The sequence below is a fragment of the Parasteatoda tepidariorum genome, chromosome 6, assembly GCF_982258835.1.
Source record: "Parasteatoda tepidariorum strain Cologne lab strain chromosome 6, Ptep-v5.0, whole genome shotgun sequence".
In the NCBI taxonomy this organism is placed as follows: Eukaryota; Metazoa; Arthropoda; class Arachnida; order Araneae; family Theridiidae; genus Parasteatoda; species Parasteatoda tepidariorum.
In genome coordinates this window covers 31,270,442-31,288,429 of record NC_141760.1, presented here as the reverse complement: position 1 = coordinate 31,288,429, position 17,988 = coordinate 31,270,442, and the positions used below count along the sequence as shown (strand labels likewise).

The 17,988-nt window shown below is 32.7% G+C and overlaps 1 protein-coding gene across 1 annotated transcript in view; it reads left to right on the top strand.

Moving 5' to 3' along the window:
- The first annotated feature begins 2,453 nt into the window (after positions 1 to 2,453).
- LOC107453111 (uncharacterized) overlaps positions 2,454 to 17,988 on the top strand; it is a 48,796-nt gene continuing 33,261 nt past the window's right edge. Inside the window, exons 1-6 of the mRNA XM_087166801.1 lie at positions 2,454 to 2,494; positions 4,310 to 4,693; positions 7,083 to 7,333; positions 9,217 to 9,261; positions 12,132 to 12,147; positions 13,428 to 13,468. Of these exons, the coding sequence (XP_087022927.1) occupies positions 4,339 to 4,693; positions 7,083 to 7,333; positions 9,217 to 9,261; positions 12,132 to 12,147; positions 13,428 to 13,468 (708 nt within the window). The 5' untranslated portion in view covers positions 2,454 to 2,494; positions 4,310 to 4,338. The remainder of the gene's footprint in view (positions 2,495 to 4,309; positions 4,694 to 7,082; positions 7,334 to 9,216; positions 9,262 to 12,131; positions 12,148 to 13,427; positions 13,469 to 17,988) is intronic.

Genomic DNA, 17,988 nt, shown 5'->3' with positions numbered 1-17,988 from the left:
TAATCTAGTCATAACATTTTGCATTCTTCTGAAAACACGCATTACAGTAATAAGATACATTCTCCATTATTGTTGGCGAACATTTTCTCTTCGTCTTTTCACCAGTATGGCGTCTATTTAAATAAATAAATAAGCAATTTAGGCCAATTAGGAAATAAAAAAAGGAAGAAAACTTTCTATTACCGGTGCTGGAGTAATTAGAAGGAAAGATGATACGATGCTAGTAAATTGAGTCCTCCCTGGAGCAAAATATTCTTATGATCCTAATGGCATTAACTGCTCATAAACTGGCTTTTTTTTAAGCCTCTTTCAGTAAACTCACTTGAAGTTCTGAGTCTTGCACAATAGCTACAATGTTGCCTTAAGAACCATTTAAAAACTCTTTCTCGCTCAGCAAATTAGATGATAAGTAATGATTTTCATTGCTGTTAAAGATCGCCCCAAGACAAATTAGCAAATAATTTAGGATGAAAATTGAGCATATTCATTGGTTTAATGTTCAACCCAGATGCCTAGATTGTTTTGTTTTCTTATACATCTTCTCTGCTTTACCAAAGGCCATTTTTGTGTTTCAAAATGTGCCTTCGAGAATTGAAATATTTTCAATTGAATCACACTTTTCGATACTTAAAAAATTAGTTTTACGCTTTATATTCCAAATTGATGAAAATCTGCTTTGTTACAAAGCGTAAGTTCAAAAATATTCTCACATTTTTTAACAACAAATCTTCAAAGAAAATTTAATGCGTGTTCTCGAAATAATTTTACTTTTAATTCGAAGGAAAAAGGAGTATAAGTATGTAGATTGTTCAAGATGTTCCATAATTACCATACTTAAAATATATTTTTAGATTTCTCATAAAACACAAAGCAAAAATTTACCACTCTATAGAAATCATAGGTAAAGAATCGAGGGGAACCGAAAAAACAATTCCCGGCATTCAAAGTAGTTTTTAACCCAGCTTACCTCAATGAATATTCGTGAGATTATGATAATTTTTTTGTATTTTACTCAGTTCAATATTATTTTGTGACCACTAACATCTAAATAGTTTTCATTTCATAAATAGGTCTCTAACAATAAATAAGAAGAGTGGTGTTTACCGAAGGCCAATCATTCACACAAGACTACGCTTTTTTAATAATCACATAGCCACTAATAATCACAATATTACGGCTGATTACTTGAATTATATTGGTCAAATAGCTCGCTTAGACACCTCTATTGATAGTGAGGCACATGTAACGTTAAATGAATAAGAAATGAAATAAAGGGCAATCACATTTTTATTACATAAAAATTTAAATATTTAAAAGAAATATAAATATTGAAATAATATTAGTTGCACGTAAAATATCACATGCAGGAGACGCTAAGCTTGATCAATCGATCAATGAATGTTCACTTCAGTTCATGTAATAACATTAACAGTTCGCATTCACATAACTCAAGCTGCATTCCGACTGGAACGGCAGATGCCGCAATAGGAATAGTAGAAATTGGCAACTTGCACTTCAAGAAGAAGCAGGTCACAGATACCCGCACATGCGACCTATGGCGTCAACTCCAGGTGATCATGTTTTGTGTATCTGGCAACTTTGATGCATAATTAGTTTGTTTACATTCTACAAGGCTGCGTGTCTGTCTCTGTATTATTAAAAAAGTATATAGTGAAACAATTGAAATCTTTGTGAAAGAATCTTTGTTAAAGAATATAGAATGTGTCACTTAAGAGAATTGATACTTTGACGGGCTTGGCTTACTCGAAACAGAATGGGGGGAAAAGTCATTTTGCGTTTTTTTTATATTTATATCATTTTTGTTCATTAAAGTTTTTCTTCATTTTTGTTTATTAGACAGCTTATTATTTTTTTTCTTCAATATTTATTGACCGGGAGAATTTTATTTACTTCACTGGATTTATTTTTTTGCGCGCAATATTTTAAGCATATTAACTGTTTAATGCGTACCATCCACTTATGCTGGCGAGTTCATATCATGTCCACAGGTCACCAATAAGGAGATTTAATTATCGACTATGTCAACTTACATCTATCAAAAGGTACCTCAAGATAAAATCAAGTTAACATATCTTATATACTAGTGAATTGGTATTTAATATTTATAGTGGTAGTTACGCCACACGTTTTTCTATAATTATTTCTGTTTAAATATGCAAAAATACCCAAAGTCTTCGCCTCAGTATATGTGAAAATGTAGTACATTTAGACATTATTAAAATGTTCAAGCTTTTATGATTTTGTGGAAACTGTTTCTTAGAGAAAAAAAAAACATACATTAAGTTAGACATCATAGCATATTCAGTATAAGGCATACTGACTCCACATCAAGTGAAATAAATGTAATTTACCATTAAAAAAATTGATGGCTTGCTTAAGTATATCTATAATGTTAAAACTTAACTGGAAAAAAGCATGTGAATTGAACCCACAAACGTAAACACTTTATTCGATCACTTCGCAAAGTAAAACGGTAATAAATGTTTTTATTTAGTATGAACAATATTTTTTCGATAGTTTCATTACTTTAAATAAAGCAATATTTATATTAGAGGTATTATTTGCCGAAATCTGTAATTATGCTAGATCTTCCTGTAATCATATTCAAGATTGAAATAGAAGACTAGCAGGGGCTTCAGTCTTACTACTTTTTAAGTTTGAAAAGAAATTAAAAAACCATTTTGTCTGTTTTTTTTAATCAGTGCAAAAAACCCAGAAAGGAAAATATGTTTATAGTCTAGGCACTAGGTTCTAAACATAAATCAGTTTTTAATGAAGTATGTTTCGTAAATAGTTTCTTGTTGTTAATACATTCTTTTTTTAAAAAAATGGCTTCTACTTCATTAAATCTGTTACCAGGATATGTGCGCGTGAGTGAGTCTTTTTCATTTATAGTAACCCGAGTATTTTATGATACATCTCGTTCTGTTTTTATGTTATGTTTTTGTTATGTTATGTTTTACGTTATTTGATGTTTTTATGTTATGTTTTTGTTATTATATGTTTCACGTTATTTGATGTTTTTATGTTATGTTTCTGTTATGTTATGTTTTACGTTATTTGATGTTTTTATGTTTTTCACGTTTTAATTATTTTTAATTATCCTATATTTCCAACGCCATTTTATTTGGCAGAGTACAGCAAATAAACATGATTGCCGCCAAGTAATGCCAAAGGAAATTTTGAAGCATATTTTTTTTCACTGCGTTTTCTAGGTGAAAAATACTTTGGTACTTTTCGTTAAACCGAGCACAATGAAAGTCAACTATTTTTTTTAAATTTTATTTTTAATTTATTTATTTAATTTTTATTTATTTAGTTTTTATTTTATTTAATTTTTGTTTCATTTAATTTTTATGTATTTAAGAAATAAACAAAATTTAACAAAAAATAATGAAAAGTTGGCGGAGGTTTCAATTTTTTGGTGACTTTTCGCTGCACCCAGCTAACCGAAAAACGTGAAAACTTTTTTAGAAATTTTGTATATATATTATTTCCTGAAAATAGACCTAAGTAGATCTAATTAAGTAACATTTATATTATTCTAAGTTTTATCATTACAATTAATGTTTAGTGTCATAATTGAAAAAGTAGCTTATTGTGGATATCCTGCAATGTGATTTTAAAACTTATAAAGGATGTTCCGTAATGTATGAATTATAAGATTTCTTTTTGCCATATGTGCAGTAAATTATTACCAATGAAAAGAGAATTAACAATTGGGCTGCCGATCGTTCTGGGTCATTAAGAATAAAGAACATGAAGAAGCAACGTGTTTTCACTGTTGAGTAACAATTCCAGAAATTTTAAATCAGTCGTAACACTTGTATTTTCCATTTTGTTTATCAAAATTGACATGAGATTTAATATGTCGTAAAACATTTTCCTTTTTTTTATAAAGAAAAAACAAATTATGTAAACAAGTTCATAACCTCTTTCTCCTTGAAGGAGAAAATTAAGCGCTCAATGAAATTCAGCAACACTTTTGCAAACAAAACATTAAAATCACGACAAAAAATGCGAACGTTCCAGTGAACTCCTGGTGGCAATTTACTCGATATGCCATTTTATAGATATTGCATCTCTTATGAATCAAAAAATATCAAAATTTTTAGTTAAAAACAGTATTTTCTATCAAAATTACTTCTCTCGTTAATTCTAGGACAATCTGCATTAAGTAATTCTGAAAACGTTTAAATAAATAGCAGTTCATAAAATAGATGTTTAACATAAATAAATATCATTTTCTTATTTTAAAAATTTAAGAGAAATTAAATTTCTCTTTCAGGTAAGTTCCGCTATCACAAATAATCCACGATGCTCATCAACAATTTTACGTTACCTGATTTGGTTGATTTAGCCTTGAAAGTGCCGGAACTGGGAGTTGTAAACTTCAACATTCTTCACACTGTCCTACAAGCTATGATATCGGAGTTAGGTTTAACAAATTCGAGACCCTGGTGCAACATTCAGAGTCCACTGAATGCCGCAGCTGCTCTTACGCAAGCCAAGCTGAAAGGGGATGTTCGAAGAAGTAGCGTGACAAGTTCTAGTATAACAGAGAAACATGACGAACAAACTGAGTCCCGGAGATCAGTAAGTTCAGAAGCAAACATATCAGTGTCTCTTGAATCGAAAGAAACTCAGACGAGTCTCATCTCTGAGAAAGAAGGTAACTAAATATTTATCAGTTGGGAGCCAAACAACTTTTTTCAAAAAAAAAAAAAAAAACTAGGATAGATCAAAATGAGTATTCATGGCCAACTGGTCAAGTGATTAGAGTATGCATAGAGATTCAGTGTAAACATAGTGATTCAGTGTTTACACAGTGATTCAGCATTTACATAGTAATTTTATTATGCATATATTAAGGTGACTCTGGTTCAAATCCCAACGGTGGCTAGTTGATACAAATTCCACACTACGATTACACCAACCAAAGTGCTGACATAAAATATCTTCAGTTACAGACGGATCATGGGCTAGACTCCCATTCCTGCCAGGCTCACTGTGGGAGGTTTTCCTCTATATGTAACGCAAATAGTTCCATCAAAAAAGTCCCACTCAAAGACATATTTCTCCCAATACTTGTTCCAGGAATTGTCTTCTGGATTGGGTTTAAAGTTACAAGTCTAAGGAGATGAACATTGGAAATCGTAAATTCAATAGTAGGTCGGCTTTTTAGTGATGGTTATAAAATAAAATAATGCATACTTTGTGGTGACCCAGGTTTCAATATCAGCAAAGGCTGGTTGATACGAAGCCGTACTAACCGTGAGAGGTTTTTTCTCTCCATGTAACGTAAGCGCGGGTTATTTTTAGCAGAAAAGTCCTCCAGGAAAACTACTTTGTCCCAATGTTTAATTCAGGAGTCCCTTGTCTACTGGATTGGATTAAAAATTATAAGGCTACGAAGTTGAACATTGATAGCCGTAAACTCAGTATTGAGTCTGCTGTTCAACGCTGGTTATAAAATAAAATAATGTATACATAGTGATTATGCATAGTGATTCAGCACAGTGATCACAAACGTGAAGAGTAGGTACAACACATATAAAGCTAACTATGTAGCTAACTATCATCGTCCATCCGGTTCCCCCCCCCCCCTCCATTGTTGACTGATTTGTCACTGTTGTTAATTCTCTGACTGTTCATGCGCAATTGGATCAAAGATAATTTTACGTTTATTCGAAAAATTTTATATTTATGTAGGTATGCCAATTGGAAATAATATAGGATTCAATCGGCAACAGTAAAGGATTCATTTAGGAACCCGTCTAGGATTCAAATTGAGAACAGTATAGGATTCAATTGGGAACTGAATAGGGTTCAATTGGAAACAGTATGAGAGTAAAAATCCCAAAAGTAGAAACAGAATGAATCCCTACTTCTTTTGGTTCAAACTATATTATAAAGAAGAGAAAAAGAATTCTTTATGTAGAAAATCGATAATGAAACAGATTTAACAGATATAACAGATTTTCTCATCACAGATGCTGTAAAACTATGTAACTTTGTATTGCCAAATAAAATAATTTTCCATTCACGTTACATCCTTTTTATCAAGTAACCAAGTTTAGCAAAGATTAGTTTGCCCTATAATTTGGTTCAATCTTTTGTCGCGTGATTTCTGCTGACGCTTTATTTTATACTTTATTCAAACGCCAGTGTATTCGATAATTCTTGTTTTCGAAATTGATTGAGATAGCAATGTTGAGGATAATTGTCTTATGCTCGATGTGTTAATTGTAAGACATAGTATAAATGTTTGTCATGAAAATATATTTCAAAATAAGTTTCGGGGAAATATATATTGAGATATTTCAGTACATCACCCTGCTTCCCTGCAGTATAAATACGTAAGATTCTTTCAAATGGACATATTGTACTTTTGAAAATATCCGTTAAAAATAACGAATAAATAACATTTTATTTTTGTTTTCTTTTGCATAAAGTTTTTCAACAGATCTTTATTTTCGTATCACTGAGTTCAAATCTGCAATCGGTATCCCTCTCCAAGTTCTAGTGTCTTTTCTTTTTCTAATTTTAATTACATTTTAGCCTATTTTTGAAAATTTAAAAACGTTATATATAACAGGGGACTACGTAGATAATGCAATTGACTGTTAGAGCAGTTAAGGCACACCATCAGGATTAAAATTGCCCTGAACCCATGCCCAGAAATGCCGTCATACGTAGTTAGGGGTATTTCTCTATTATGAACTGTTTCTTCGTGTGATTCTGAAAAAATGTTAACAGGAAAGTGCCTCTAACAGAGCAAGATGAAATTTCCGGGTATGGTGTCAATGCAATGTAGCAACATTTACGCTACCCCTTATTATACATAACGTCAAAAAATAGATTATAAATGTCATTTTCTATTATTGGACATTTCGTCAAAAAATTGATTGTAAAAGTCCTTTTTAAAACCGTTTTAAAAGCTTTACAAGCAAAACTAATTTCAGATTTGAAATCCTTACACAATCATTAGGTAAGATCAGTTACTTGTATAAAGGCAAGAATATTTCACAGTGTAATTTATAGAAATGTAACATTTATAGAAACCGAGGGGATTAAAAAGGAGGAAAAAACAGAAGAAGAAGAAACTCCAGAATCTACCCAGGACCAGGAAATCGAAGAAACAGAAGCAAAAGGTTTGAAACCAGATTTGAAATCAGAACCTCGTCCTGAAGAAACAGGGTTGAAGGAAAAGAGCCCGAAAAAACGTGAAGACCTGAAGCTAGCGAGAGTTGCTTTGGAAAGTGCACAACAACAAGTTAGACTTGAACAAACGGAGGAAGGACTCATGCGAGTGAGATATTTCATTTTTATGTAACCTGTGTTAAATGAGACTACCTAAAATACACCATTCCAATGATGTCGTCGTACGCCATTAAGGCAAGGGCTGCGATGGCTCTTGTTTTCTAGTGGCGCCATCTATGGCCCCAGAATTCGACTTCTTAGACATCCGTTTATAGGGGGACCCTCATTCATCCACAGATCATTCATTCAGGCTATCCTGGTCCCACACCATTCCATTGAAACAGATAATAACACTGGGGAACGAATTTTTCGCTGCATTTATGAATTACTTGATATTGAGCTGTGGTGGCTCAGGGGATGGAGCGCTCGTCTTTCAATGAGGTGACTCAAGTTCGACTCCCAGAAATAGCTGATCGATACGAATTCTGCACTAGGCTCGCACTGGCCACAGTGCTGACGTAAAATATTCTCAGTGGTAGACGGATCATGGGTAAGACTTCCCTTGTCGTCAGGCTTACCGAGGGAGGTTTCCGTGGTTTTCTTCACCGTGTAACGCAAATGCGGGTTAGTTAAATCAAAAAGTCTTTCACAAAAGCAATGTCCGAATACTTGATCCAGAAGTTCCATTGTCTTCTGGATTAGGTTCAAAATATTAGTAGTCGTAAACTCAAAATGGTGTCGGCTTATCAAAGATGGTTATAAAATAAAATACTTGATGGTGTGGGGATTTCAAATATGAAATTAGACTTGCTCATAAAGCTACAGATTTTTAAAGACATTTTTAGTCTATTTTTTGACGAAATGCACCTGTTTAAAAACGTTTAATATAATAGGGGTCTCGTAAATTCTAAGGGATTAGTGCACATAATCAGGTTTAAAATTTCATAGAAACCCATGCCTGGAAATATCATCTCACATGGCTAGAGGCTCTTCCGTATTATAACCTGTTCAGACGCAAACGAAGGAACAGTTCATAATAATGAAACGCCCTAGCGGCGTATAATTTCTGGATATCGGTAAGAAATTTTTATCCAGATGATCGTAACATTCATGCTACCTATTTATATGAATAACGTTTTTAAACTGGTTTATTTCGACAAAAACTAGACTAAAAATTTCATTTTAAAAAACTACTGGTGCTTGGAAAGAAAATCGATGACAGATTTGAAATTAGCGATACGAAAGTATCTAAGATCTGTTAAATTGTTCCCTAATGCAATTTAGGTGAAAATATCACACAAGAACGCTTTTTCCTGCAAATTGCATGTAAGTAATCTGAATAATAGACTTCTTTTTAGAGGAATTTCGGTATTAATCTCCGAATAACTGGGTTAGCCTACAATCTGGAAGATAGGCTGACACCATTTCAAGTAGGAGACCGGACAAAAGTCCTTATACCTCTGAAACAAATATTGTGAATATAACTATTTTTTGTCCATTATAAAACAACTTTAAACAATTTCAATTTCACAAAACAATATTTTTTTACTAATATTTATCTCTTTTTATATTTTAATTTTAAAAAAGGGGAAAGTTTTTTTTAAAGTTGTAAATCATATAAATTCTTACTTTGTCTTCTATAATGCATTTCTAAATATCAAAAATCTAGAAGTTTTTACAAAATATTTCACATGCCGAACAGACTGTGTAGTGATCAGAGAGCTGACCTCACATCAGAAAGGTTTATGGATCCGAATCCCAGACAAGGCATGGATGCTCTTTTATTTTAAGTACTATCTGACCTTCTGCGAGAGCAACGTTGGCCTACCTAATATTGTGTCCTTTAAAGAGTGGCAGACAAATCTACCCTACTGATACTCGAATGACGAGTGTCAATCGAGTGGGCACTGGAGAAAAAAAATTATATAGCTCACAATATACGTGAGGTTATAAAATTTGTACAAAATCAATAATATTTTATTTCCATTGCAGCTAAATGAGACTGTTGACTGGCTCGTTGATAAGATTAAGAAAAACGTGAGTTTTCTTTCGTTCATTTATTTTTTTAATGTATTTATTTTCCATTCTTTATTTATTTCACTTTTTCTGAACTTTGTTCTAATTTTGTACCAGGCTATAGAGAAAAGTATAGTTCACTATTTTTGGTGTGAAATATATCTTTCAGATTATCGTTAAGCTAATAGACAGCGATAATATTTGTGAATTGTGAAGTTCAAAACTTATTCGGCATTAAATTTATTTTTTAAATGATAACGCAAACGAAGTATTTGTATCTTTTAATTTTTTTTAGATCAACTAATGCGAGTTTTTTTACACCTATTTAATTATACTCTTTGGATAATACTCATTTGTTTTAAATATGTCAGCGTGGCAATTGGGGAAATGACGACAACTCTATCAATTCAAACTTTCAGGCTTTACCTTTGCCCGGGTCTTCACAAAACAACATTAGGAAAGTCTTAAAGAAGCATCAGACAGTAGCGAAGATAAACTAATTTATTCATTGAATATTTTGAGATTTTAAATATTTAAAAAATTTAAATATGAAGCATTTTAAGATAAACTGAAGTCAACAGTTTTATACACAGCCCAGTCACATTAATGTGACCACCAGTCAAAAGCCAGAATAACCACCTTTGGCAGAGCCGACCGCTGTTCAACGTGCAGGAAGAGAGCCAATCAGGTCTCTGAAGGTGTTCACTGGGATGTTGAGCCATACCGACTCCAGTGCCGTTGCCAGCTGCGCTAGATAACGCGGTAGAGGATCCATGGCGCGAACAACCCGATCGAGGTGGTCCCACAGATTCTCTATTGGGTGTAAATTCGGTGAGTTTGCTGGCCAGGGGAGTACGATAAATTCATCCTGGTACTCTTCGAACCACGCACATACACTGCGAGCTGTATGACACCTCGCATTGTCCTGTTGGTAGATGCCATCTTTCTGAAGAAAAATCATTCGCATGTACGGGTGGACATGGTCCACAAGGACAGATGCGTACTTGTGCTGATCCATCATGCCTTCCACAATGATGAGTGCACCCAGTGAATGCCAGGAAAACATTCTCCAAACCATAATGCTCCCTCCTCCAGCCTGCAGCCTTCCGGCAATTGTTGCAGGGTGCTTGCTTTCAGACGTTTCACGCCTTATGCGCCAACGTCAATCTGCCCGATGGAGCATAAAACGTGATTCATCGGAAAAAGCCACCTGTTGTCACTCTGTGGACGTCCAGTTGCGGTTCAGGTGTGCAAATTCCAGCTTTCGTCGCCGATGAACAGCAGTCAGCATTAGTGCATTAACCAGGCGTCTGCTGTGGAGGCCCATGCGCAGCAACGTTCGCCGAACAGTTGTTAAGGATACACTCTTGGTAACCCCTTGGTTCATCTGGGCGGTCAATTGCTCAACAGTTGCACGTCTGTTCGCCTGAACGCATCTCCGTAGCCTTCGTTCGCCTCTGTCATCTATGACCCGTGGTGCACCACATGTGCCACGCAGCTTGTTTTGTACAGTGCCATTTTTCCATGCACGGTATACTTTTACCACGGTGGCACGCGAACAGTTCACAAAATCAGCCGTTTCCGAAATGCCTCCACCCTTGGCCCGAAAGCCAATAATCATGCCCTTTTGGACGTTGGATAAATCGCTAAGTTTCTGCATTACGCCAACGATTGAAATGCTTTCCGATGCCCTTAGACATCCTATATATACACTCCACTGTGATGTGCTGCCACCTGCTTTCTGTGATTGGTTATTTCACGTTGACGTCGAAAGTAGGTTGTGGTCACATTAATGTGACTGGACTGTGTAGTTATCTGACAAATCACTCTTCCAAGTGGGTGAGATATTACTTCGTTCCACCAACTTGCTAGATGAGAAACCTGGTTTGAATCACTATATCAGTAGATTGAATTTGGATATTTATGCAATTCAAATTCAAACTTAGTTTTCAAGTTAGCCTCTATGAGATAAAATGTGTCAAGTTAATCATAAATATAATACCAAATAATATTTAATTGGAATATTTATAGCTTTCGCTATAACATCAAAATTTTTCCATACTGTGATTGGTAAATTCTACAATGAATCATATATGTTCTAACTGGTCTTGATGCATGCATTGGAACGTTTAAGGTACAATATTGAGACTTGGACATTGAATCAGTTCAAGGTACATTACCGAGATTCAACGAGGTACAACAGGCATTTTTTTTTAATTTGTTAGGCCAAACAAAAGTTAATTATATTTTTTCAAAAATTGGTACTTTATTTTAAAAACAATGTCTTTTTAGTGCTTATCTACAATGATTCTGATTTCAAATGTTAGACCACAAAGGCTTTATTTTCCAAATGTCAGGCCTCGTGTAAAAGGAGCATAATAGCCACAATAACGATCGAGAAAATTTAACCATAATTAATAAGGTGTTAAATTGAGTAATATATCTGAAATAGGGGCATCATATTTTATCTTCAAGCTTAAACGCGATTAATTTGCTATTATTTAGCACCACATTAAGTTTGCTATATATTTGAACTAGACTATAGATCAACTCGATCCGAAATAATAGGTGAAATTTTTAACTACCAACAGGAGAGCGCATAGGTTGTTTCATTTGAAATTCTTCGAAAATAATTATTTTGATTTTATTAAATGATACTTTAAATGGTTGCCAAAGGCGTACGAATTCTTTATGTTCCAGGTGGAATAAATAAGGTAGTTTCTTAGTTCAGACGTAAATAAAATTAAAAATGACGTCGGTAGTTCTTAACAAAATAATTTAAAGTCCTAAAACCTCTAATAAATTAGAAAGCCATGTTTTCTAAAATTTCCTGTTTTCTAATATTATTAAGTTAATAATTGTATTAATAGTTTTTTTTCTTTATTTTTCAGGAAGCACGCAGACCAGGCAAGTAATAAGGCTTTATTATGTAAATGTTTGCAAACATATAAGGCATCAATAAACCAAGACTATTTAATAATAATTTTTAAGTAATATGTAGTTGCTTGTTGCAAATAATATCGATAATATTATATTGTAATGCATAAATGTTATACTGCAAGAGAACAGTCATTTTGCGTTGTAAAAAATTTCGAATCAAAGTACGTAAAAATTATGTAAAATCCACTTTTACAGAAGCATGTTACGGAACAAAAAAAACTCTCATATATAGTAACTTTACAGTAAAATCAGTAAATCACTCTAATTAAATAAATATTACAGTAAAAGTTATGGTCTAATATTTTACGGTAAAATGAATTTTAAGGATTATGCATGCAAAGTGTCTGTAAAAAAGGGTATAATACCGAGACTGGGACTTTGAACTGATTCAAGGAAAAATATCCAGATTTCTCCGTGGTACAACAAGCATTACTTTTTTTCTGCTTGATCTTGCAAAAGTTAATTATATTTTTTTTAAAAAAAACGTATTTTATTTTAAAAACAATGTCAATTTAGTACTTAGCAACAATTAATCGGTTTTCAAATTTTAGAACAAATGGGATGTATTTTTCAAACGCAGTAATTGAAAAAATCAATTCAGTATTTAAAACTCGCAAAAAAAAATTTACAGCACATTCTAGAAAACCGGAAAAGGACACCAACACTGAAGGTAGTATTTGTTGCAATGGTATTAACCATATACTCCGCAAATAGGTATCAACTATACAGAGAGCGCCTATACACCATTAAAATGTCCGGTCAGTAAAAAGTACCGGCACTCAGAGTCCGGGTAATTCTTTAATAATAATTCAAATAATTCTTTTCAATTAAAATTATCAAAATCGTTCTGAAAACAATCATTTTTGAAATTTTAAAAAGAGATAAGTTTTATTTTAATCATAAAAAAGCTTTAAATAATTATTTTATCTATGCAAAAATATCGCAATCCAAAATATGTATAAAAAAAGGAACATATTTTCTATTAAGACGATAATATTGACGAATAAAAAAGAGTTAATGTATTTTAAATTACGTAAACACTTTACGAAGCAAAGGTGAAAGATACTTAATTATGTCAGCACTTAAAGTAATTACAAGTTCTCAATTTTTAATCGGGTAAATATTTTGAGCTCTCAAATACGATGGGTGGAGAGCTTAAATCAGAATAAATCTTTTAGACATTTTACCTAAATATTTTAATAACAATGTTGCATTATTTATTCATTTTTCATTTAATTAAATTACAGGAGGTCCATCTTCTGCTGAAATTGAGGCACTTGAAGATAGGGTAAAATACTTAATATCATTTTCATAGTTAAAAATAAATTCTTTTGATAATATATATATATACACCCTTGTGCAAATTAATTGAAACAAACCGAATAAATTTAGAAAACTAAGAGAAAATGCTATTTTATTTAAATTTATACAAACTCAAGCATTTTTAGTTCATAATATGATCTCCACGACACTTTATTAACATTTGGACACGATTCGGCATGGATTCCACTAATTTTTTACAGTCATTTGTAATATTTGTGTCCTTGTACCACACATGAATTAACGCCGTGATTAGCTTCTCCATAGTTGTACAGTCCATATTTAATAGGCGATTCTTGCACATGGCCCAGAGATTCTCAATTGGGTTGATATCCGGAGAGTTCCCTGGCCGTCTCAATTTGATTCTCAGACATGAATTTCTTGACAATTTTGAACGTATGGCAAGGAGCTAAATCCTGTTGAAAAATCCCTGTTCCATCAGGGTTTCGTTTCTTCAACTCTGGAACAACTTTTTTTCCCAGAATAGTAATGTACTGCTCAGAACGCATCATACCGTCAATAGGCTGCAAAGGTCCAACCCCATTGTAACCGAAACAACCCCAAAACAACTTCTTTAAAAAACACGAAAAAAAAAGTTTGTTTCAATTAATTTGCACAAGGGTATATATATATATATATATATATATATATATATATATATATATATATGTAGGTGATTATCAAAATAATGGAAAAACTTGTGAATAAAAGGGACATTTAAGAATTCGCTTTCGCTACATAAGCATTAAAATATAATCTTAGCTACCAGTTTTTTTTAATATAAAAAGTACATATATTAGATCAGTGTTTCCCAATCTTTTTTGTGCCGTGCCCCACTCAAGCCTTTCTAAAATTCTTATGCCCCCCCCCTATGTGACATACATATAATTTTTAATATTAAAAAATTGAATTGTTCACATAAGAAACTTAAATGATAGGTTTCTGTGAGAAATCTCTTGAAAATTGTTGACGAAACACAGTAAGTAAAATTTCGACTTATAATAAAAAACTAAAATTCAAATTCGAAATAATTTTCATAAAGATTGTTCTATAATAATTTAATATTTTAATTTAGAGAGATCCTTGCGCTTGCTGCACAGAGATTTTATGTTAGTTTCCAATTTGGTTAGCTTCAGCCTCAAGTCTCCCCACTGTGTTATATCCAGGCGATTTCCCTTTTTTTTAACCAGTAAATCATTTACAGCACTAAATCAACATTCAGTTAAATATGAAGATGGAAACGGTAACAATAGTTTTTTTTTGCATATTTGGTTGAATTTGGATATTTGATTTCTGTTTCCTCACAAAGCCATGCCATCACTCCTTTTATATAAAATAAAGTTCTAACTGACTTATCATTTTGCATTTCTGAGAGTTCTTCTTGATACTGCATATTACATATAACAGACAAATGCACTAACATTGGTTGCATCATCCGTGTTGAAAAATCTATTTGTTTTAAATCAGAAAATCTTTCTTTTAAATCAGCCGATAGAATTTTCAGATGATCGACAATAACAAGTAAAAGCGGCATCATTTACTTTTAATTTTTGGGGACAATTAAACTGATCCAAGTTTTTGTTTTCAGACTTAACTCAATAAGGGTAATGAAACCAAGTATCTTCGTTTTTGCATCAACAAGAGTTTTATTTGTTCCTTGAAGTTGCTTATTTAATATATTTAGTTTTTCAGAGATATCGGCTAAATAACTCACAAATGCTTTACCTTCGACTGTTAACAGATACTTCATATCAGGTTTGTCGCTTAAAACATCACTAAGAGTATCAAGCAGTTCCATGAATCTTTTCAAGCAGTTCCCTTTAGAGAGCCATCTTACTTCAGAGTGAAGTAAAAGTCTCACATGGTCTGCATTTTGTTCTTCACAAAACAGCTTGAAGAGGAGATCACATTTGGTATTAGCTTTAATAGCATCGATACACTTTATTACTGAATGTAAGTACTTCATTTAGAGCAGGCGAGATGTTTTTAGCTACCAGTTTCTCCCTATGCACAACTTTATTCCCTATGCAATAACACAATGCACAAGAATTATTTCTGGATTCTCATCTTTCATCAATTTTAAGTAGCAATTTTTCTTGCCCATCATATTAGGAGCACCATCTGCAGCACAAGATGTTATATTTTTCATTAGTATATTATTGACATCTAAGTAGTTTTTTTTAGCTTATTATATAATATCTTTGGAGGTAGTGGTGTTTTCTAATCTTTTACATATCAACATTTCTTCAGCAAAATGCCCTTTATCAATATATTTTACGTAAGTTATCAAAACTGCCACACTGTTTATCAAAGTTGTTTCATCCATTTTCACTGAGAATTTTCTTGTTTTTAGCTTGTCAACAAGTTGTTTTTCAATATCTTCACTCATTTCGTCTATTCTTCTGCTTTTCAAGAACCGTTTTAAGAAATGCTGATATTAACGGTTTTATTTAATTATTTCCTATAGTATGATTTCCTCCAAATTTAGCGATGAATAAAGAAATTTCATAACTAGCCTCAAGAATGCAATTATGGGTTGAAGTGTGAGCAGTAAATAAAGACTTTACTGTTGCATTGCAGGCATAAAAAGCATACTATGGTATTGATTTCTATCACTGAATGTTGCGAAACACTACAGAAGTTGCGACGGGCCATTCAGATGTGAACGACTGCATTGTTTAGTGAAATTTTAAAGCGTCAAGGTGGGTACGCGGAACCTGCCATATGCCGCAGGGAAGTTAGTTAACTTGACGACTCCAAAACCCCAGTTGATATTTTGGTCTCATCAAACGAATTTATAATATTCATTGACCGCAATTATTTAAGAATTTGCTTTTTTTCTTACAATGTTGGCACCGAAATCTAGCATTGTATTTAAATGGCCCGCAGCAAATAGGTAAAACTCTTGTCGAGTCCATTTTCGAATTGCCCCCCTTAACAATCAAATTGCCCCCCAGTGGGGCGTGCGCCCCACGTTGGGAAACACTGTATTAGGTGGTATGAGGGAGCTTTAGCAGAGTTGTCTACGTTTTGATTTTTTGTCAGAAGCTTAAAATGTCAGACCTCACAGATTGTCAGAGATGCCAAATTGTAGGAGCCCGACTAGTTGGAGCAACAGTGACCGAAACATCCCAGCTTTTAGGCATTTCTAGAGGTACGGTGTCTAAAGTCATGACAGCATACACACAGCGCGGAAAGACAAGCTCAGCAAAGCAAAATAGTGGACGGAATGAGAAGCTGTGTGAAAGAGACCGACGGGTATTGAAGCGGATTGTAATGTCTAAAAAGAACTATAACTAATCTCTAAATACTATTCAGAATTTGTATGATTCGATTCCAAGGCGAATTCAAGCTGTTTTACGTGCCAAAGGCAGTCCCACACCATATTAATAAAGGATTCCTTCAAGATCTAGGGTGTTTGCATTATTTTGATAACCACCTGTGTATTATAAATATAAAATATTATTTATAAATATTATTATTTATATATAAATATAATATTATTATTTATAATATTATTATTTTACATTTATAATTTAAATAATAATATTATATATATATATATATTTATAAATATAAAATATTACGATGATTTTAACTTCTGGAATTGAATGTGGGTTTTACAAAAATTTTAAGAATGTAAGCCAAACTGTAGGATTAACTCGTGTCTATCTTATAAGTAATATTTTTTGTATATATTATTATGCGGGTAAAAAATTGAATAATGAATACTGTTCATAGATATTGAAGAATATTTTTTTTAATTTCGTTGCGTGTTTCATAAATAATAAATCTTCTATATTTGATAATTTCTTTTTATATAATATTATTAGTAGTATTAAATAACAAAAAAGATTATAATTTAATTTTAATATTTTACTATTTATTTTAAATATTTTTTTTTAATTTTACATATAAATTAAATAATTTAAATTGATAAAAACTTATTTTAAAATTAACAACCACAAGGAAGTATTACGATTTTTAAAGCTTTTGTGCACTTAATAATTTATTAGGAAAGAACAAGTTAGTATTATGCTGTATACATATTGAAAATGTAATATATGTTGCATATTTAATATAAGTTTCCATAATAATTAACAAAACCAAGTTCAAGAGAAAGCGAAAAGTTATAACCCTGACAATCTTCTAGGTTTCTAATGTCTAAAAGCTCCTGATTTCATTAATTTCCATGGGGAGAATATACACAAAAGTGATATCAATGACATCACCTGTATGTGTATGACATACCCAGCATGTATGACATCGCCTGTATGTATATGTCATATGCTTATCTATGCAAAAGTTTTAGTCACACATAACGCAGGCTGCTTCAGAAGGAAGATCAATGCGATACAAATGAGCAGCAAAGTCTTCATGCTCAGTAAATAATCGAAAAGGCTCCCCTCTTGGTTAATCAAGAATATCAACATTGAGCCGCGTTGGCTCATGGGATAGAGCGTTCGCCTTCCAATGAGGTGAACCGGG